Here is a 22,031-nt window from a genome sequence, read left to right as displayed (position 1 = left end):
AACAGTCGGTATATCCCAAAGAGTAAACATGCAAAAATGTACCTGGGGTTTTGTTAAAAAAATTCAAGTGGATATAGCTAGAAAAATGTATGAAAATGGCATGTCTCCTACAGGACAAACGGTAAAAAATCCAGTATATTACAATTATAGATGATTTGCTATTTATGACATTTATCAAATGAATCATGTCTTCTATACCATATATCTTTATGCTAATACACATAGAATTGTAGGACTGAAAGGGACCTCAAGAAGTCATCAACTCCAGCCTCCCACACTAAGGCTGGACCAAGTAAACTTACACCATTCCTGACAGGTGTTTGTCCAACCTGTTCTAAAAACTTCCAATGACAAGGATTCCACAACCTCCCATGGAAGCCTGTTCCAGAGCTTAACTATACTTCTAAAGTTTTTCCTAATACTTAACCTAAACCTCCATTCCTGCAGATTAAGGTTATTCCTTCTTATTTTATCTTCACTGGACATGGAGAACAATTGGTCACAGTCCTCTTTATAACAGCCCTTAACATATTTTTGAAGACTGTTAAATAGGTGCTCCTACTCCCTCATCTTCTCAAGATTAAACATGCCTAGGTTTTTTTTTTAATCTTTCTTCCTAGGAAGGTTTTTGAAATCTTTTGTCATTTCTGTTGCTCTCCTCTGGATTCTCTCCTCAATTTTTCAGAATTGGACACAGTTCTCCAGCTGAGGCCTAACCAGTACCGACTAGAGCAGGACAATTACCTCCCATATCTTACCTGAGTCTGCACTGCATCAAAAATCAGTTGCCATCTGCCACGCATTAGTGGCGAATGTAGATGTTTAAGAAAGCTCTACAAGAACTCTCAGACATACCATGGACAGATATGTCTAAAAGCCATCTATCTTAGTGGCATGATCTGGTTTAAAAAAGCTGTACATTGCTAACTAAATAAAAAAGGTCTTCCCTTCTGTACAACTACACCAAAAGTCTCTAGACCAATTGCCTGCTACTTTGAATAGCGACAGATATATGCATACACAATTATCTCCATTCAAAATACAAGGCAATACATTTAGGCTTTGGAATCAATTATCTCCTGGGAGCTGCAGAGTGCTTAGCACTTTTGGAAATCAGACCACCGTGTCTACACATGGACATAAGAGCCTTACTTTAGGATCCTGGTTTTGAATGTCTTGGCTAATGGATATATATTATTCTTGCACAATATACAGGGAACACAGGGAATATTTTTTAAGAGCTTGGGACAATAAGTATAACAGGAGCTCTGCCACCTTAGCTCCAGTCTTCCATTTCTACCTCTTCTAGCCGCCTCCTTTGCTCTTTCTGCTGTTCTATGCGTTTCTGTCTCTCTGCCAACAGCTGCCTCTTGTACTCCTCCTGCTCTCGGAGCTGCTGTTCCTGTAGCAGCTGCTGTCTCCGAAGGGCCTCCGAACGTTCCTTGTTTTCCTGCTGCAGTCTCAGGAAATCACGTCGGAGGGTAGATTCTCCAGGCACATTGACAATGGAACTGTAAAACCAGAAAGTTAAGCCTCCCATGCAACGAAGCTTAAAGAGCTGGTAAATATCTTCCCCAAAGCATATACATTAAATATACGTGTATATATATATAATTAGTTTAAGTTTTATTTTCTTGTCTTTCAAAATAAAGATACTGGATGCATATCAAATAGGTACTCTCTCTGGAAGGCATGAAACCAGGTCAGGAAAAATCAGAGCCAACTCAAAGTTTTTGACAGCCCTTGAACTGAGCCCACGTCTTCTCTAAGCCTCAGAGAGGCCTGATTTTAAAAAATCTCCAGCTACTTGGTCCCAGGCACATCCACCGTAAGTCTCACACCCCCCACAACCTCTACAGGGTATCAAGTCTCTCTATGATATATCAAAGGTTATAGTGAAAGGGATGAGGACCTCAAAGGTTCAGAAGTCTGAGTGAATGTTCAAACCTTTCGAGGTTCCTGTCTCACTAGTGCATGGGATTAATTATATTTAGTAACAGATGTAAAGGCTTATGAAATAAAGTATACTCCAGATTTGTCAATGTGGATTTTAAAATTATTTGTCTAGATCTTTTAAGAGCCTCCCATCAGCAATTCTTACCTTGGCTCTCCTTCTTGTTCAGGCACTTCCTCCTCCTCTTCCTCACTTCCACTATATTCATATTCTGTCTCATCTAGCAAGAAATAGGAAGATAATATTCCAGGTGGCTCTTACAATTTTTTATTTTAAAATACTCAGCTCCTGCTAATATATATACACACACACACACACACACACACACACACACATATGTAAACACAGGCTTAGTTTTTAAAGGCTGCATACCCTTCTCTCCTCTCTTCTTTCTGGTCCTGTCTATATGGTCCTTAAGCTGGATTCGGACTTGTCTTTCATTTGGCTGATCGCGTATAAAAGGATGTTTTAAAAGCTGCTCCGTGGAGGGTCTCTGCATATAGTTCTTCACTAAACAACCTTCTATAAAACTAAAGAACTTTTTTGACCTGAGGGAAAGGGGAGGAGGGGGGAAAAAGTGTAAAGCTAAGACTCAGATAAACCATTTTTCAGTTTTTCCTCATTACTCCAAAAACCTTCAGTTCACTCCACCAAAACAGCATGCCTCTGTCTAGCGGTGTAAATGATGTCTAAGATAGCTGGCTTCAGAAAAGCCACAAGAATGCTACTAAGATAATTTGGGGACTCTTCCATTACTGCAAGTAACACCAACCTGTTTTTATATGCATCTGGCATAGTGAGATAGGTCTGTAGAAACTGAGGAACATTTTGGTTTTTTAATTGACTATGCATTTTTTAAAATAACATCTTCTGAACACTTAATGCCATATAATTTGTTCAATCAGGGCACATAGGACCAAATTAATCCCTGATTTAACTATTGAAGTTAGTGATGGAATTCAATTCATCTCTGTCTGGTGGATAAGGGCATGAGAAATACAAGTTTGGTAAATCAAAGCATTAGAGAGACACTGTCAGGATAAAAATAATATAAATGTTTTTTTCTTACCTCTGTTTCTAACAAAGCTTTAGAAAGAGAGTGAAAATAATACTTAAAATTGTATTTTTCACCACTTACCCTGTTTACTTTTTGCCCTTCATTCACCTTGCTCAGTGAAAACAGTACCAGTAGCCCGGTTGTTTTTAGCCAGTTTAACTTTCTGATTCTCATGCACTAGCTAAATGCTGTAATGTTGGGGTTATAAACACTACAGGGAATTGTTAAATCTAAAACAAACATTACTTTCATCTTTTTTTCAAAGCTCCATGAATAGCTATGTATTCATAAACTCCGTGTTTTATAAAAGTTTATTAAAAACACACATGCACGCGCGCACACAAAGATTCTCTGATAGTTATTACTATATGAGAAAGCCAATCGAATATTCCAGACAACGATCGAGTGCACCAAGTCAGTGAAGTTAATTATGTTATTTATAGATCGGTGTAACCGGTCACATCACTTCGCTAATTTCTTTTTGACAGGACTCTGGCATTCAACCTCAGTCATACAATTTCCATTCACAGAGGGAATATTTCTTGTATGAACCTTAAACTCAGTCTTTTTTTCCTTCACCTAAGAAGACAGCACAGCAAAGCGTTACTTGTGTCAATGCTGAGGCTTTCACTGACGATTTTAAGGTTATCATGTTCAACCTATATAAACCCTCCTTCTAGTGAAAATTATCACCTCATACAAGTCAGTTGTGTCTAATAATCGGAGGAAAATCCCATATTGTTAAGGGATTATTCCCAGGTGGCAAGAAGAACAATTTCAATCGTTTGCAATAATTATAGTAAAAGCCTTAATTAATTTTAATAACTCCTTTCAACTCAGTGTCTAGAAGTCAATGGAGCTGTCCTGTTTCTTTATAATACTGTATCTTAGAAAAAATATTGCATGTTAGGAATGCAGGAGAAGTCTAGGCTTTGAGCAGTGGTACAATTTGTCACCTTAATATGATGCTGCTGCTGTCAACAGAACAGCTCATTTTTTGTCTCATGATTCAAAGATAAAATTTCTCTGAAAAAAAATAGAGCCAAAAAAATAATCAATGCACATCTCATTTTGTGCTTCGATTCAATAGTGCAGAAGATAATAAAAGATTGATTTTAGTCAGCTTAAATTATTGTACAGTTCTATGGAAATGGTAACAAAAAAGCATGCCATGTAATAGAAGATAAGAAATTGCTGGGTTGTAAAGGAAACTATGAAACAGATTACAGAAAACAGAGTAGTCTCTACATACCATTTCTTGGATTTTAGCCGTGGAGGAGGGTTTCTGGGTATAAGAAACAGCGCCCTCATTGGATGCATGTCACAGAGGGCTGGAAAAAAATATAATTTTGCTCAATTGTTTTTCCACTTCTCATGAGTCTGCATTTTCACTGTCTTCACTGCACGCTTATTTCATTTCCATAGACAACCCCGCACATGTGATGGACATGGGAATGACGTTAAGCACAATTAAACTAAAATGCAAAAAGTTAAGACAACAGTTCTGCTCCTAACTCTTGAGTTTGAGGCAGCCAAAAATAAAGGCCTGCATTATCCCTTCAGATCAAACCAAACATGAAGGGGACCTCTGTGCCAGACCTCCCACCTCATGGAAGAAGAGTCAGCCTCCTCTGCAGCACTGGCCCCATCCCCTTCTCCAAATCCAAGGGCACTCTGTGGTGTCAGGGTTCGTAAAGGGGGTGGGGGTGGAGATAAAGCAGGTTGATGGCCAAAACGAGGCCAGGAGCAAGGCCTCAGGCTGTATCATGTGTTCTGCAGCTACTCACCCCCTTCTCAGCCCCAGTCTTAGGAGCCCCTGTGGCAAAGGAGGACTTCCTGGTAGCTCAACTTCAGCAGAAAAGCACTGCAGTGAGTGTAAGGGGCTAGGAGATGCTGAGGGCTAGAGATAAGGGGCAAAGTAAATCTGTGATGAAGGGCCCTCATCATCCATGTTTAGAGGTGGATCTCGTTACTTATCCGACAGGGGGAGCAAACCCCAGGCACTAAAGGAATGATCAGATAGGACACCTGTGAGGAGTTCATGATGACCCATTTCCTCTGCTAAGGACCCCCATTGTGAGCTCTTCTGTAAGAAGGGCCAATCTGGGACCAACAGTTTACCACGAAGTAATATCAACAACCAATTCAAATCAGGTGAAACGCACACACAGGCTTACGAAGTCTAGTGACAGATCTAATTAAAACAAGAGGCGGTACCTGTAACTGGAGGTTCTTTGAGATGGGTGGTCCTCTTTGTATTCCACTGAGTATTTATGCATGTGCACCATGGATCCAGAGCTGGAGATTTTGAAAGTCGTCGTGTCCATTGGTCCTCACGTCATGTGCTCTTCGTTCACCTCTTGGTTTCATCCAAGGGAATAAAAGGCACCACATCTCCAGTTCCTTTTCCACCACAAATCCAACAGATCCGCAGCAGAGGGGACGGACGGGTGGCAAGTGGAAAGCACATAGGGACCACATATCTCAAAGAACCTCCAGTTACAGGTAAGTAACCTATTCTTCCTTTTCAAGTGATGGTCCCTATCGTATTCCACTGGAGGTGATTAACAAGCAGTACTTAAGTCAGAGGAGGGTGCAAGGATGAGTATGGAACAGTTGAGTGGAGGACAGCCATGCCGAATCAGGTGTCCATAGCAGAGTCCTGCATCAAGGCATAATGCGGAGTGGAGGAACGTATTGAACTCCACGTGGCCACCCTACATACGTCCCAAAACAGTACACTGCAGAAATAGGTGGCTTTCTTGGAAAGGAGGGACATAGAACATGAAGCCAGCGGCTCGAAAGGCTGTTTCATTAGTTCTGATAGAATGAGGTTAAGGTCCCACTGGGGAGCGATAGTGGGTGGGAAAGTTCTGATGAGGTGTTTCCAAAACCTAGCAGTCATACAGTCATACCTTTATTGGGGGGTGGGGGGTGTGGAGGACACTAACTGCAGCTAGGTAGACCTTGAGAGAGTTGAGGGCAAGACCCATTGCCTTCAGGAACAGGAGGTAATCCAAAAGAAAAGGAATCTCCACCTTTTCTGGGGAAAGCCCCTTCTGTTGGGCCCAGGAGGCAAAAAGGTTCCACTTAACCCAGTTGTAAAGCTTAGTGGACTCTTTCCTCCTGCTTGAGAGGATGTTTTGCATCTTTGAGAAGCATGTCCATTCTAGAGAAGATGCCCATCCAAATACCACGCCCTGCGGTGAAGCATCTGCAGATCTGCATGTCTGATCCTGCCATGGTGCTGTGTCAGAAGCTCAGGGAAAGTGGGAATGGGAAGTGGGGGACTGGCTGACATGCAGAGTAGATTGGGAAACCAGAACTGTCTGGGCCAGAATGGGGCAATCAGGATGATCATTGCTCTCTCCCACCTGATCTTCTGCAGTACTTGTGGCAGGAGTGGTAGAGGGGAGAAGGCATAGTTGAACTGGTCTGACCAGCAGTGTGTGATAGTATCACCTTGAGAGTGGGGACCACTACCCCTCCCCACCCATACCCCAGGAGCACTATTTGCTGCATTTGTTGTTGATGGTAGAGAGGAAGAGATCCCTGGTCAGAGTCCCCCATTGGTTAAAGACGTTGCGTACTATGGTGTCAAGAAGTTCCCACTCGTGATTGATCACAAAATGTCTGTGGAGAGAGTCTGCAATCATGGTCTGAGTCCTGGGAGACAGGCTGCAGATAACAGGATCTACTGGGTGATGCACCAATTCCATAAGTTGACCACTTCTGTACACATAGCTGTTGATTTTGTGCCCCCTTCTTTGTTGATATAGTAAACAGGGGTGGTGTCAGACATGATAACAACATGATGGGAGCGGTTGGATGGGAGAATGCTTGGCATGCTTTCCTTACAGTCTGGAGTTCCGGAATGTTGATGTGCATCCTAGATTGCCAAGAGGTCCATGTTCCTTGTGTCATGTGACCTCCCATGGGCACTCCTCATCCTATGAGGAATGTGTCAGTGATGATCGTCCTGTCCGGGCAGGATAGGAGAAAGAAGACTCCCACACAAACTGGTCACAGGCCATCCACCACTGGAGAGAAGAAAGTAGCATGGGAGGAATGTCAGTAAAAGATCCATGGTGTGGTGCATTGGTGAGTAGAGTCCCTGAAGCCACATCTAGAGGCAGCGAAGGTGGAGGTGAGTGAAGGTAATGATATATGTGCACAAGGCCATGTGGCCAAGAAGGGATAGGCACATCCTGGCTAGGACAGAAGGACTGTGGACTACATAGACTATGAATTTTTGCAGAGTCTGGATCCTGTCCCATGGTAGGTATCATGCTGTGACTGAGTTGATGGAGGCCCCTATGAAGTCCAGGGATTGTGTTGGGTCCAAAGTTGATTTTTCAACATTGATTCTGACTCCGAGGGAGGAAAGGAGTCTGAGCAACATGGAGATGGCATCTGGGCTTCGTCTCCAGATCGTGCTGCTAAGAGCCAGTCCTTGAGATGGTTTTCAAAGTGTGGTACACGTACCCCTAAGGGTATGCAAGCTCTCGCCAGGGCATACACGAGAAAAATCCTGTAGTAGCAGACAATGCATTTTATTTAGTACAGAGCTTTTCAAACTGTGAGGTGCATCCCCCCATAGGGAGGTGCAGAGGAAAGTTTTGGGGGGGGGGGTGGGGGATGTGAGCAGTGCCACCTCCACCCCCTCAGGTGCAGCAGGGCTCGGGGAGGGCCACCTTCACCCCCTGACTCACCTCAGCAGGTCGCCCAGCCTGTCTGGATTGGGGGAGGCGCACAACTAAAAACTGTAACTCAAAGCGGGGACTCCGTTCACTTTGAGGTGACTCGGGGTGGAGGTGGCACTCCCTCAGCGAGACCCACTATGCAGGACTGGCCTAAGCTGCCTAGAGTCACTGCTCGCCCCCTGAACATTCCTCCGCATCCTCCTAGGGGGGCACGTCCCACAGTTTGAAAACCTCTAGAAGCTGTTGCTAAATGGATGGCTGAAATCTGAGGGCTCGTGACCTTGTGTGTTTCCCCTCCCCCAAGTGTCACCTCTACCTCTCTTGGATGGGGGCATGCAGTAGACTACACTATTTGGAAAGGGGTACGTAACCTAAAAGTTTGAAAACCACTGACATAGGGAAATACAAGGACGCCATAAAACCTGTGGAAAGCTGCCATGTTGGAGAAAACTTTGGTGAAAACCCTGGAAGCAGTGAGGAGTCCAAATGGCAGGATGCTGAGTTCAAAATGCTGGTGGCTAGCCATGAATCTCAGGAACCGTCTGTGGGCTGGATGGATGTCTATGTGAAAATAAACATCCTGCATATTGAGAGACATATGCCTTCTTCTAATGACAGGATGATCGCTGCTAAGGTGACCATATGGAACTTGGGCTTGTGGATTTAGATAGTGGAGTTCCAGAACTGGTCTCCATCATCCCTTCTTTTTGGAATCAGGAATAAGCTGAATACAAGGAATCTATCTCCAGGGTTAGGATGCTGTCATGAGCGTAGTCCTGAGGAGGGATTGGGGAGGCAATTGTGGATAAGGTAGTATGATTAACTTGATCGTACAGCCATAGTGGATGACATTTAATATCTACTTTTCTGTTGTTATTGCACTCCACACTGGTAAAAAGAGTGCTAGACAAACCCTGAAGGGGGTGGGGTGGTTGTATGGTAGCAGGCAAGATCATTGATGGCTCTCTAGGGTTCCTCAGAAATACCTCTTGTGGGAGTTGCATCTGGGAGGAGGAAGATTGCAATGGCAGTCCTTGAAGATGAGATCTGAGTATTTTGACACTTCCTTGGTAGTTTGTAAGGCCTTTGATGGAAAAACTGGGAGGTTCTGTAATGCTGTGCGGGCTGCAGGCAGTAGAACTTACATTTCAGCGCAAGTGTGTAAACACTCAAGGAACGGAGTGTATCCTCAAGAGTGTGAGGGAATCGGATGTTTTCTGGTTGAAAAGACGGGATTCATCGAAAGAGATGTCTTCGATGGTATTTTGTACCTCCCTGGGAAAACCAGAGGAATGGAGCTATGACTCTCTCATCATGATGATGCCCGTGGCCATTGAGTGCGTTGAGGTATCTACCGCATCTACCACTGCTTGGAGTGAAATCCTCACTACTAGCTTCCCCTCCTCAGTTACTGGAAGTAGACCTGGTCCTGTTTCGGCAGTTTTTCTGCAAAGTCCTCCCATTTGCTGTAATTCAGGAAATTGTATTTGCAAGTAATGCCTGATTATTCAAAATCCTGAATTGAGGACTGGCTGAGGAGAAGACCTTGCAGGCTAAAAGGTCCATCCGCTTGCCCTCCCTGTTGGATGGGGTGAAGCATGGATACTGTTGCCTAGCCCATTCCGTTGCTGCTTGGATCACAAGTGAATTGGGAGGGCCGGGGGTTGAGAACAGAAACTCAGATCCTTTGGCTGCTACATCGTATTGTTTTTCAGCCCCCCTGGGGGTCGGCGTACATGTGGCCAGCGTATGCCAAACCGTTCTGGCTGGCTTGAGAATGGCATCGTTGATTGGGAGGGCGACTCTACCTGGCACTGATGAGTGAAGTATACCCAGCAGCTTATGCTGAGTGTCCTGGAACTTCTCCAGGGGAATGTGCACAGCTCTCCAGCCTCTCTATGCAGGAGATCCTGGAATTGGCAGTAGTCATCAGTGGATGGGGGGAAGCCGAAGCCACTGCTGCATCATGTGAGGACAACGAGTGGAATCTCTCCTGTTCCGGCAGTACTGCTGGAGCTGGACTGAGTGGTTCATCTTTCATCATCAGTTTCAAGCATCTATCTGAAGGCGCCTGAGACAATGAAATAGGTGAAGGCTCCTGGGCGGAACGGATGGGTTCTGAGGGGGTATTGGGACCAGGATCCCCAATAGGACCAGCATGACAGATCCAGAGGGTGTTTTGGGGGGGCCACGATGCAGGAAACCAGTGGCAACTAGAATGGAGGATACTGTCAAGATCTAGGAGGTCTCTGTTGGTACTCGTCGTGGTGGGAAGGGATGGACGATCCCGGTCCCTGCCCCTCATCCAGTTTCCTCCAAAGACAAAAACTCTGAGATTAGTTCCATCAGCGGTACTGGCAGAAGCGTGTAAACCACCAGAGTGGGGACTGAGGAGTGCCTCAGATGTGGCATGTCCCCTCTACTAGAGATAAGGTCTCCCTGGAAAGAGAAGGCCCAAGAAGGCATGGAGACCTTGGCTCTCGAAGGCAAACACTTCCTGGGTCTCTGGCGCTTTTTCCGACTTCCCCAGAGTTGAGGTTTCTTTTTTCAGTCCCCGGAACTCGTACAGGAGCACTGGTCTTCCCTGTAGCGGAAGGCTCTGTAGCTCTGAGGGATGCCGATGCAGACTGCATGTGCGGGTCCGCACCTCAGTGGATCCGTCGATTTGTGTGGCTTCTTTTCGTGTTTGGGCGCTTTAGGATGCACTCTGTCCCCATGACTCGAACTTGTGGAAGGAGTCTCTCCTTTCCTAGGTTTAGAGGAAGACTTACTGCCGTGCTTATGTGCATGCTTCCTTACCTCCCAAGTAGGCCCCAGCACGGGATCCATAGCGGCGGTATTGCCGGTGTCAGCTTCAGACTCCGTAGCTGGAGACACACTCCTGGCAGACTCAGGCCAACGTACAGTGGACGCTGCCCCACCAGAGTCTGAATGAGGTCTCATGGAGACTTCCATGAGGTGCTTCCAGAGGCAGAAAGCCCGGCCTTCTCAGGTACGGCTGGGGAAGGACTGGCAGATGCTACATATGGTTGAAGTGTGGGCTTCTCTCAAGCAGTAGAGGCAGCTTTGATGTTCGTAGCTGACGGAGAAGGAACATTAGCAGGAAGCACAGATTTTGAAGCCTGGGGTTTTCGGCATAGTCCAGTACCCGCATGTAGGTATGGAGACAGGGAGTCGCTGCGCGGAACAAAACTCTCCCAAAAGAACCCCAATTCTACTCCTAAAAACAGCAAACTACTAAAAACTACTATAAAAACAATAAACTATTCTAAAAACTATGTACAACAGTATATTTTTAAGATGCATCACACGCAAGAGGACACTAATAGTTCCAGCCCGGACCATGCGGCAATGATAAGGAACTGGAGACGCAATCAGTCCACCCTGCTCTTTATCACCTTGGATAAAACCATGAGGCAAGCCAAGAGCACGTGTGTGGAACAACAGACGCTACTATTTTCAAAATCTCCAGCTCTGGACACATGCTGCGTATGCACAAACCCTCAGTGCAATACAAGAGGGACCAACACTGGAAGAACAAAAAATATGCAGATGATCTGAACAGATCCAATCTAAAGAAACCTAAAGTAGTAAGGCTGCATGCAGACTAATAGCCAAGTAGTAGTTCTAACACTGTTAGCTTTGGTTGGTTGGTGTGTCCTAGGAGAAGCCTTTGTAGATCTGGACACGTGTAAATGTGCAATTATGAGGGGGGGGACAGGACATCACATCTGTTAAAACATGAATCTGAATAAGAACACTGAACTCCATGTTAAGATTTAAAAATCAGAGTTGGAAGCATGGGCTACAATGAAGCTACTGTTTTGAGGATGGATGTTAACACCCCACCCTCAGTCTGATCATCTCAACCTCCTCTCCAGGACAGACCTATTGATCAGGTCTTTCGATATTAAGAAACTTAGGCAATTCAGACTCTTATTTTTAAATGTAAAGTTCCAGTTTTTATATTAAAATTATTTTATTGCTGAATGTCTGTCTGGGATGGTGGGAAAAAAAGACAATTTGCAGATTGACTAGTAAAATACTTAAAGGTTGGGGGCGGGGTGTTAAGTTGATGAGCAATTTCTTTTTTGTAATTTAGTTCCTGTTTTTTGCTCCTCGTGCTGCTGTCAGCTTTATGCTTTGTTAATTTTCATAAAGGTCATGTGTGGGAGAAAAAAGCACCATAGAGAAGTTAGGCATTTTTAGTTTCTAATTTTGCCTCTCAAAAATCATCAGACTTGACTACTGAATATACTCAAAGAGTCTGTTTTTAAAAGTTGGTCACTGACAGTGTTAAAATTAAGTTTATAGTTTAAACTACAGTCTTCAAAGAATCTTCTACACTGTCCAATGAAAGCCAAAACAATTCATAAGAGGAGATTAAATAGATAAGTCTCAGAGTACAAGAAGGTTACCATTACACAGACTCATGGAAATCAGAGATACAAAGGACCTACTAAGTCATCCAGTATCTTCCCTGACAGGGCAGGACTTTTCAAGCCAGTACACTTTTAGCATTTCCCCCCCAGTCTGATTTTAAATATTCCAAGCAATAGGGCTTCCACCACTTCCCCATGAACAGTTCCAAAGCCTAATATATCTCATGGTCAGGAAGTGTATATACCCATTGGCTTCCAAATATTCCAGTAATATCTATTACACTACTATAATTACAATCACAGCACAGTAATGTTTTTAACACTGTAGTATCTTTATCAACAGAGTTGCTATTTATAGGATTTTATACTTATGGTGCAGGAAAAACCAATGAGTACAGACACACCATCAGTGCATTTTCAGAAACCTCAAAACTAGGTTTAGATTACAACCAACAACTCATAAGGATATGTTTCAGTCTGAATGGGCCCCTTAGGAAAAAGCACACATATCACTTACGGGGAGCGCCTTCTGCCATCTCAATGGCCGTAATGCCACATGACCAAAGGTCACTCTGCAAAGAGAGAGACCATATGTTAGTAGGTACAGTTTCTCATTTAGATACGGAAGTAATGGAATCTACTAGTGCACTGCAGGTAAGAAACTAAAACCAGCTATCAAGGTTATTTAAACAACAGTTTTTAAAATGGCTTTTCTCCTTTTAACCCTAGAAGAAAATGCTAAATATGATACCATATGGCATGCACACATAGTTTCTTAATACTATACAAATACTTTCATATTAGGACATTTTAAGACATAATTAGGTCATATATGCCCAAAAGTTAAGTTCCGTACAAAAATTCATATATTCCAGTGGATATAGTTATTGAAAGAGGTGAACATTCCCTGGTAGTATTTACAATCCAAATATTGCTGCTTTCTGCTAGCATATGAGATCCTGAAAATGAATGGAAGAGAAAACAAAAGTAAAACCAATAAATCCATTTTCAGATGTCCAAATGATCAGAAACACAAAACCTTAAATAAAATAGTTTTTAAAACTGTATTTTAAAAATTCTTTTCTGCTGGTGATAATCTATTATTATTTTTATGTGGGTTTTAAAAAAAAAATTTAGACCATCATTACTTCCTGGCAGTTCAGCCCTCACCTTTACCTTTACATTGCCCAATAAAATTAAAACAGGACGTGGCAGCATGAATTCCTAACACAGGCCATGAGCACAAGAAAAATAAGAAGCTTGGAACACTTGTGACCAGAGTGAGCAGCTCATCTCATCAGTCTCACGTTGTTTGTGACATTACACAAGGGGGAAGCTAGAATGGAAATCTTTCAGGATACTAGCTCTGGATAGATCAGAGGATAACCACACTACTCCCTGCTGAATCTGAACTATGGTTTAGAGATTCTCCTCCACCATAGTAACAGCAAAAATAAGGAACTACTGAAGAGTGCTGGAGTGGAACTGAGCTCAAGGGACTACCATAGGTCCTGACAGAAGACCATATCACCCCCCATTACGGATGTGAGGAAGAGAACTAATGTTGAGGGAAATGGTGCTCAGAGTTTCCAGGCTAATAATCCTATTTGAATATGGGAAGACACATGGTACTGGGATGGGTGAACAAACTCTTCTCTGTGCTCACCATTAGCTCCAAGCAATGGAACAACTGCATTTTCAGGCCCTAGAAGTTTCCCAGCCAGGCACCAGTTTCTTCAGGCTTGGTCCCATCACTTGTAACCATGCCATGATTAAAATAAACTCGCAAAACTCTAATTTTCTAAGAAAGAGTATGTAGTAGGAGGACATGGAGATGTCTATCTATGTGTAGACCCTCCATTTCACATCAGGAGCAGTAAGGGAGTGTTTTAAGAGACGTGAATGTAAATCACAGGCTTTATACGCCTGCATGGAATTCCTTGACACTTGATCCCCCTTTAATTATTTAAACTTGTAGATTAGTTTGGGGGTTTTCTCCCTTTTCAGAATAATTTCTCTCTCTTGAGGTCTGTTATCTCTTATCAACTCCACCCTGAACGGGATTACATTTTTCACAGATCTCACTCAGGATGAGGGATATATAAAGTTATTAATCAAGACAAATGGGCTCAATCCTAGCTAGATGTTCAGGTGTGCATAATATCAACCATGAACATTCATATATCTAACATGAGTATCAACCCCAATGCGTTCGCTCCAATGCTCTTGATGTGACTATAATCAGACTTTCACGTCTCTTAGCCACCTCTCCTAGTTTTAATGCTTGAAAAGATGCATTAGTCTGAGTAAAGATTAAAACACATTTAATATTTTATTCCCTTTCTTGTGGCTCCCTGAAACAAGCTGAAAGGTACTTGGGTGATCTCCAGAAAGCTTCTATAAAGTAATTTAGCTTTAGAAGATGCAGCAAAAACAAAAAGAACTGTTGGTGCAAATACCATCAAGCCGGGTGGATTTATTTAAAACACCCAGAGAAAATCATTGATTTAAATCAAGTTTCCCACTGATACTTCTTCTTCACATATTTCTTAAACAATGGTGCAAATCTGATCACTAAAACTTGTAAATTGACAACTCATCACAGCATTTTACAACATCTATTGCACATACTTTGTGCAATATTTTAGAGCAGCGGTTCTCAACCTTTTTTTCCACGAGTACCACTCGGGTCGGGTACAGTCAGGTCAAGTACCACTTGACCTGACTGTACCCGACCCGAGTACCACTCGGGGAAAAAAAAGGGGGGGGGGGGGGGGACTTGCGGCGGCAGCGGGGTTTCGCGGCGGGTTACATGGGGGAAACAATGACCTCCACAGAAACCCTTCCACCGGTGGGAGGGTACTTTCGGTGGCGCGGTACTGCTCGCATATCACCCAGCCTTCTTGTAAGTACCACCGGTGGTACGCGTACCACCGGTTGAGAACCGCTGTTTTAGAGAACTTGATTTTTATTAATTTAGGAAATAGTACATAATGCTCATTACCTGGGTCAAGCTGCAGATGCAGCAGCAGTACATTAGGAATGGTAAGAACTAAATCACACACAAACACAATAGCACTTGTATTTTATTAAACTAAATCTTAAATGTTACATAAATGTTTCACATTTGCAATTGCAGCAGTCTCGTTGCCGGCTGATGGCTGACCTTAAACTCTCCTTTTTTTTTTTTTTTTTTCAAATTTTATTAACTCTAACGGACAAGTCATCACAACACTAAACGTACGCTGTCCTTAAAACTTCTACAACTACCTCTCATCTTCCTCATTCCCATTGTCATTTTTATTCATAGACAAACAGAAATATGAGTTTTCCTGCTTTTTCAACTCCCAGTTGATTTCTTAGCTTTGCATAAGTAATACCAAATGATGAAAATATTCTCTCTCTGCCTGCAGAGGAAGCTACTGATATGAAAAGTTGGCTTAGCAACTGAAGGAACTCTGTTTCAAGGTGCCTGGCTAATGATTTCCTCCAATTCAGGGGAGTGACTTTATTCAAAACATCACCAGTAAACATGTACTGTTTAAATGGTTCCGCTCCAGCCCTGAAATTTATTATGACTGGCATAACTGAGGATTGATTTTGAGATGCCCATGCCATGGCAGCATCATCTTCTTTAGAAGTTAGGCATCTACCTTTATATCTTGGGTCAAAAATGTTCGCAAGAAAATGAAGTGGAGTTAGTGCTTGATCCATTCGCTTCTTACTAACCAGTTGATCCACTTTGTTCTTCAGACACATCCACATCTTCATCCACATCATTTTCTCCCAATAAGCAGTTTTCATTATGTTTCACTCTTGCAACTAGGCCCTGCATCTCCTTCTTGCACTGCTTACACTTGACACGTTTTCCTTTTTACCCAGGGAAGGAATGTCTTCAAAATATTCCCAGATAGGGTCTCTCTTATCTCCAGAAACCATGACAGTTTTTCTGTGGCAAAAGTGTGGGGGAATATAGGAAGTTGTGCACGTACTGAATAACGTCTTCCCTTTTTCTTTCCAGTCCACTCCACTGTTCCTTTCTACTCTGCCTCCGTCCTTTGTCTCTGTCTTTAAGACAGTGTCTCTTAACTAACGCCTCTGCCTTGCTTGGCCTAGCTCCACCACCACATAAGCACAGAATAACCAGCCTGTGTCTTTCTTTGCACATGTGACTTTAGTCTGCTGCGAAACAGAAACTGAAAGCCCAGAACTTTCAAGAAGCAAGAGCTGATAGTTAGGCTGGACAGACTAGAGCCATTAATTCACTTTTATGAGACTGTAAGTGTGTTTAGCATATTTGTGATGAGATTTAATTGTAACAGTTATTTTTTAAATGAGAGAGAAATTTAGTATTTTATTGATGATTTTAAAAAAAATAAAAATCTGATTTAAATTAAAAAAAACATTCAATTTTTATTTTTTTTTAATCATTGATTTTTTTCCACCCTGCCATCAATCCAATTTTAGTTTTAGAAAGGTTAGATTTGGTATGTGCAGCCCAGTACTGGACCAATTGTATCCAATTAATTTTTGGAGGAAAATATTGTTTGGTGGATAAATCTTCTATGTGACTGTGACCCAGTGCTGAGAACAAGCAGCTGAACCCACACTCTGGTCACTGGAAATCCAATTAATTCCCCCTACCCCAGGAGAGGGCTTGATTGAGGGAAGGAGTGACTATCTACTAGAACGGCCACAACTGGGGAGAGCTAAGGAGACAATTAGCCCATTAACTGTAAGAGTAGAAAAGGAGCACAGAAAGGAAGTACAAGAGAGGGAGCGAGAAGGGCCAGCAGAGCCAAGGTAAAGGGAGAGCTCTCCTCCCCTTGGCAAAAGGAGATTATGATTGTATGTCACTGTAAATAGAATTGATGCATGGGACTGTAAAGGGGTGGTGGCTGGTATTAGAAAAATAAATTACATGGTGGTGGTTTCAAACCAGAGGTGGTAGAGCCATGTGGGCAGGAAGACAGGAGTGGAGAGCTGCACCCAGGCACAGTGAATAACGTTCAGATGATCTCACAAACCAGGACCGGATATGCTTAAACCATCTCATTCTGTATTACATTGTAACTTAACTCTTCTACTCTGGCTCTGTTTCAGATGGGGACTCTATTTAAGGCAAAGCTTAAAATGTATTGTTCGGAGATCATCACAATAAGCAAGATATAAAAAACACAAATTGAAACGCTAAGATATTCATAGAAACTGAAAACAATGAAATTTCTTGTTAAGACTCTTCTACACCCTTTTGTACAGGGCCTAGCACAAGGGGATCCCAGTCCCTGACTGAGACTCTTAGGAGCCACTGAAGTATAAGTAACAAATACAGTGTTATTAATTATGATAATCTGGTAATGATCTGTACTTTGCACTCACGTTATACAGATTTATCTTTACAAGAAATCACTCTCACAAATGTACACAGAGACAGTCTAAGAGACAAATGTAAGAACTGACTTCACACATGGTCATTAGACACTAAATATATCTATTTTATTACTGTGTGAACAGGACTTTCTTACTCTGTAATCATATGTAGCATCTGGATTTTCATCACAGGCAATAACTTCTGGAGCCATCCAGTACGGGGTTCCAATAAAAGTGTTTCTCCTGCCAACCGTCCTGTCCAGCTGGGCACTAACACCAAAATCCACTGTGGGTGGGAAAAGATTAAAATAAAACAAAAGGAAAAAAACATGCCGTGATTACTTCTCTAACGTAATTTGAAAAATAAATCCACGTGGAAGATCCATGTGGGAGGGCAAGGTTCAGGAGAAACTATTAATATTAATAGTCAGATGACCAGCATCCTCATGCGTCAGACCACAAAAGTCAGGAGAAAGAGGAATATATAACCAGCTCTTCACAGCATTTCACTGGGCTGCCAGCGCACCCTTCCCACTACCTGTGAAGTTACCCTTCCCACAACAGAGAAAACAGATGCAAAAATATTGTCTTGAGGGCAAAGGGAGAATTGCTATCTCCACAAATCATGAGAAAGGATGTCTTGGTTTATCCAGAGTGACCTTGCTTTCCACAGGCTCTCTCATGGTGTGGTAGCACCACCAGGTCAGCTGGGCCACCATTTGGTCCCTCCCTTCTCTCTGCCCAAATTCAGGAAAGAAAATAAAGTATTGCTCACAGGACTGCTTCATGCTCTAACGCATGTGAATGAAGCACAGTGGGAAGCAAATGCTGAGCGCAGTTCAAAGGTACTAATTCAGGGCTCGTCTACACACAGCTTTTGCAGTTACTGATTAATTAAATTGGTAGAAAAACAAATTTCATTAAATTGATCCAACCTCCCATGCACGGACATGGTTATATTGTATAACTTGTTTTGGTAAATGTAAATTTAATGCAACAAGCTATATAAAGACAAGCCCCTTCACACTGGTATGACTGCATTTGTAGTAGAGGGTTACACTCACGTAACAATCTGTTTTTCTACCAATTTAGTTAAAAGCTGTGTAGACAAGCCCTATTGAACCAACAGCACAGGCACTGTTGTGTTCAGTTTAGAGGACCAAGGAATGGGTAATTCCCTGGACCACTTCCATCCCAGCAGACAAGGCATCTTTCAAAGTTTCATCTAGAACGAAGGTGCAACACATGACTTAAGAGGTGTGGACTGGGCCAGATATCCTAAACATGGGTCTATATTTAACCAAATGAAAGGTGGAAACCTTATAGTACAACAAACACAGAACATTAAAATGTGTACTAACAGAGAGGCAAAATAAATCAGCATGAAATCATACACCCACTGGAGACTGGAGGACAAGCTTTAAAACAAATGTGCAGTTAAACCTCAATATGTGTAAACCACTAACTACACAGTACATGTCAAAGAAATTAATTTGTAATTGGTTACGGGTAAGGATGAAAGAATAGATCTCATATGAACGCCTCTGTCTAGAACAGAAGGGGTCAGGAATGATGATAGCTTCAAATGCTCCAAAAAGGCATTCCAAGGTTGGACCCGTCTTTAGCTTTTACGCCACAGAGCAATTGTGAGTGCTGTATACATTACGTGCAGGTTTGTGTCTGGAGCCTGAGCAACAGACACTTTTTTAACGGAACACGGATACAAAAGAAAGACACCCACCACTTCCTAATTTTGTGCCAGTGGCTTCTGAGCCCAAACTCAAAGGAAGCAGAATCAATTCTGGCTTTAAGCTGACCTGCACAGTCATACAAAGAATAAGAGAGGGACATGAAGTGATATACCCGCTGATTTTAGAATGAGAGCGAACAATCTCCAGCAACCACCAGAATAACCAGAATTCCTGCATTCCTTGAGGAGGAGGGAATAAGGCCAGAGTCCTGACTCTCACTGCAGCAGCGACAGAGTATATTTTATTGTATTAAAAGAGCGGTCCCCACACCTAAGAGATAACAAAGTTAGGGAAACATGCAAAAACATAAATGAACCAGGAAGTGAACATGCTTTCCAACTTACCAAGCTTCACCTCCGCATTTTCTGTTAACAATACATTCTGCCCTTTGATGTCCCGGTGAATCACATGGTGGGCATGAAGATGTGCCAATCCCTTTATTTAAAAAAGGGAAAATGTCTAGGTTTACGCTCTTTGCTAAGAAGCAACAGTCTCATAAAAAGACTGAGTTGACATAGATGATATACTTAATTAGTTGGCCTTGGAGCTGTGTTTTTAAAAAAGCCCAGACTGTGCTCCAGTGGGATCCTGTCCTGAATGCATGCAACATGATCCCCAGTAGAATTCTAGCAGTGTGCCACCTGCATAGATTTTCATAATCTAGCAGGGAGAAAGCCCTCAGGTTGTGCACATACTGTACACAAATAGAGCCCAACATCTGTGCTTTACAAATGCTTTTCAGCTGTAGCTTTAAGGAATTTTAGATCACATGAAGTTGCAATGCAATAAAGTTGGAGTTCAGTCACATATAGGGTCACCCTTAGAAGAACAAGAATTTAGTGTGGGAAATGAATCAACCCTTTTTAATGTGGGAGATCTCACAAGAAGACGGGAGTTGAGGGGGGAGTACAATTTATTTACAAGGGGAGACAATTTATGTTTGGGGGCAAAAGAATACCAGAAACAGACAACAGCACACTTGCAAAATTACAGTTCTGTTGTTTAGCCTCCATAAATTTGATATCTGATCATTGTCCTTCAAAACAAGAAAAAAATAGGGCGGGAGAGGGGGAATTATACTTTCCAAAAGAAACAAAACCTACTGGCATATGGTGCTTTTTGTTGAGACAGCACCTGGATGCATGCCCCAAAAGCATCATAGTGCACAAACCCTGTAGAGGGGAGGAGGAGCAAGACATATATGGTATTTTACTATCTACTGCAATTTGTGGAGCAACAGACAAACATCTTAGCAACTGACTTTATTTTGGTTTCTCTCCAGCAGTCAGTTTGGAAAATTATACTCTCTAGTGGCATCATCTTGCTTGCTCATGCTGCCCTCGCATATTTTTGATTTTTTTTTTAAACTTTACAGTTACAGAAGGTTAAAAGAGCAGTAGTTGCTGTTAAACTATATTCTCTAACACATGTTCTTCATTAAACACTCATTTACCAGTTTGCCTACAGAACAATTTAGCTATTCTTTTTTTAAACAGTTAGTACGTATGAGAAACAATACAGTTTGGAACTCCTCCTTGCAGATGTTACGAGCTAATGCTATGAACGTTAAACGTCCTTGACATCATCTGCTGGGCATTAACACTAAGGTTAGATTTGTTTTCTGTGAAAACTAAGGCTTCTGGTTGCTCTGGCTTGGCACAACAAGTTGCAATGCCTCATGCCATACTGCACCAACCAGGAAGATAGTCGTGTTCTCATCTCTCTACATCTAATCGAATGGAAAAGTATGTTGTGTGTGGGAAGGAATAGGAGAAAGGAGAAAGGTCAAAGGCTAGTTACTTCTTGCAATTCAAATTTTTGACAGTTCCCTCGCCACTATCTAGCATACAAAGACCTATTTTGTATACGCTTCCCTACATTTTCACTTGTACAAATCTTTAGCCCACTAGCTCATCTAACTTTCACTGTGAGTGTGCCTTCACATGCTTATTTGATGGGAACCCAGAATGTGCATGACATTGTATGTTGCACTTCAAAAAAGAATTTACATACAGTCTCATAAGTGTCACAGATCAAGTGTAATGTTAACATTAGTCAAGCTGAATGTTACAATACTGAAGTCAGTGATCCATGTGACTAAAATACAGCTGCCATCGGGTATTCATGTCACCTACATTTCTGTTTGCTAATAAACAAGAATAAAAAATGTGCCCAAATGCCCGACAGCAGCATTTTGCACCATCGCTTAGAGTTAGGGCAGGCGGCCAAGATTCTGTCTCTTAGTCCCTCATCTCCCCAAAAATCACTCTGCCAGAAGTGTACAAATACACAATGCTCAAATGTGGATTCCAGAAGCACTGATTTACTTAAGGACTCACTTATGCTTTTCTTTAACATAAAACCCTTAACTACAGGGATTATTACTGGGGCAATTCTATTCACATAATGTACTAACGGTAAGGTTGTAAGGCTTCTGGCTTTTTAAATTGAATGTGAAAAGCTAGACCAGTTTTACTCAGCCTAGCAATCAAATGCCAAATCAAGAGACACGATTCACTTGTACCAGCTGGAAATTAGACTTGAAAAGTAATGAACCAAAAATCTCCATTTTTCACACTAATTTAGATGGCAGCCATCTTTCTAAAAAGTACGATTGCTTAGTGCTGTACACCAGTAATATAAGTGCCTAATTGAACATACCAGTTTGCATTCTGCTTTAAGTGTGATTTCGGAACAGATTCATGTGTAAACATTAAGAGTGGGATTTTCAAATGCACGCAGTATTGGCCTCACACAACTCCAACTGGCTTCAAGAGCAATGCAGTTAAGACCAGTATGGAGCACTTTTGAATG

At 42.4% G+C, this 22,031-nt stretch overlaps 1 protein-coding gene across 4 annotated transcripts in view; it reads right to left on the bottom strand.

Annotated features, from left to right (window-relative positions):
- The window catches only part of MAP4K4 (mitogen-activated protein kinase kinase kinase kinase 4), a 232,675-nt gene that overhangs the window by 68,438 nt on the left and 142,206 nt on the right, over positions 1-22,031 (bottom strand). For all 4 annotated transcript variants that reach the window (XM_067563574.1, XM_067563575.1, XM_067563576.1 and 1 more), the window contains exons 6-12: positions 19,562-19,652; positions 17,622-17,752; positions 12,614-12,668; positions 4,264-4,342; positions 2,327-2,502; positions 2,102-2,174; positions 1,301-1,511 (exon numbers count right to left, since the gene is read on the bottom strand). In XM_067563574.1, coding sequence (XP_067419675.1) covers positions 1,301-1,511; positions 2,102-2,174; positions 2,327-2,502; positions 4,264-4,342; positions 12,614-12,668; positions 17,622-17,752; positions 19,562-19,652 — 816 coding nt within the window. The remainder of the gene's footprint in view (positions 1-1,300; positions 1,512-2,101; positions 2,175-2,326; positions 2,503-4,263; positions 4,343-12,613; positions 12,669-17,621; positions 17,753-19,561; positions 19,653-22,031) is intronic.

This window comes from Emydura macquarii, unplaced genomic scaffold (assembly GCF_026122565.2).
Source record: "Emydura macquarii macquarii isolate MOO-44397 ecotype Brisbane River unplaced genomic scaffold, CSIRO-AGI_Emac_v2 contig_2531, whole genome shotgun sequence".
In the NCBI taxonomy this organism is placed as follows: Eukaryota; Metazoa; Chordata; order Testudines; family Chelidae; genus Emydura; species Emydura macquarii.
Note: the sequence above shows the minus strand (reverse complement) of the source record. Positions and strands in the feature narration are given on the sequence as shown.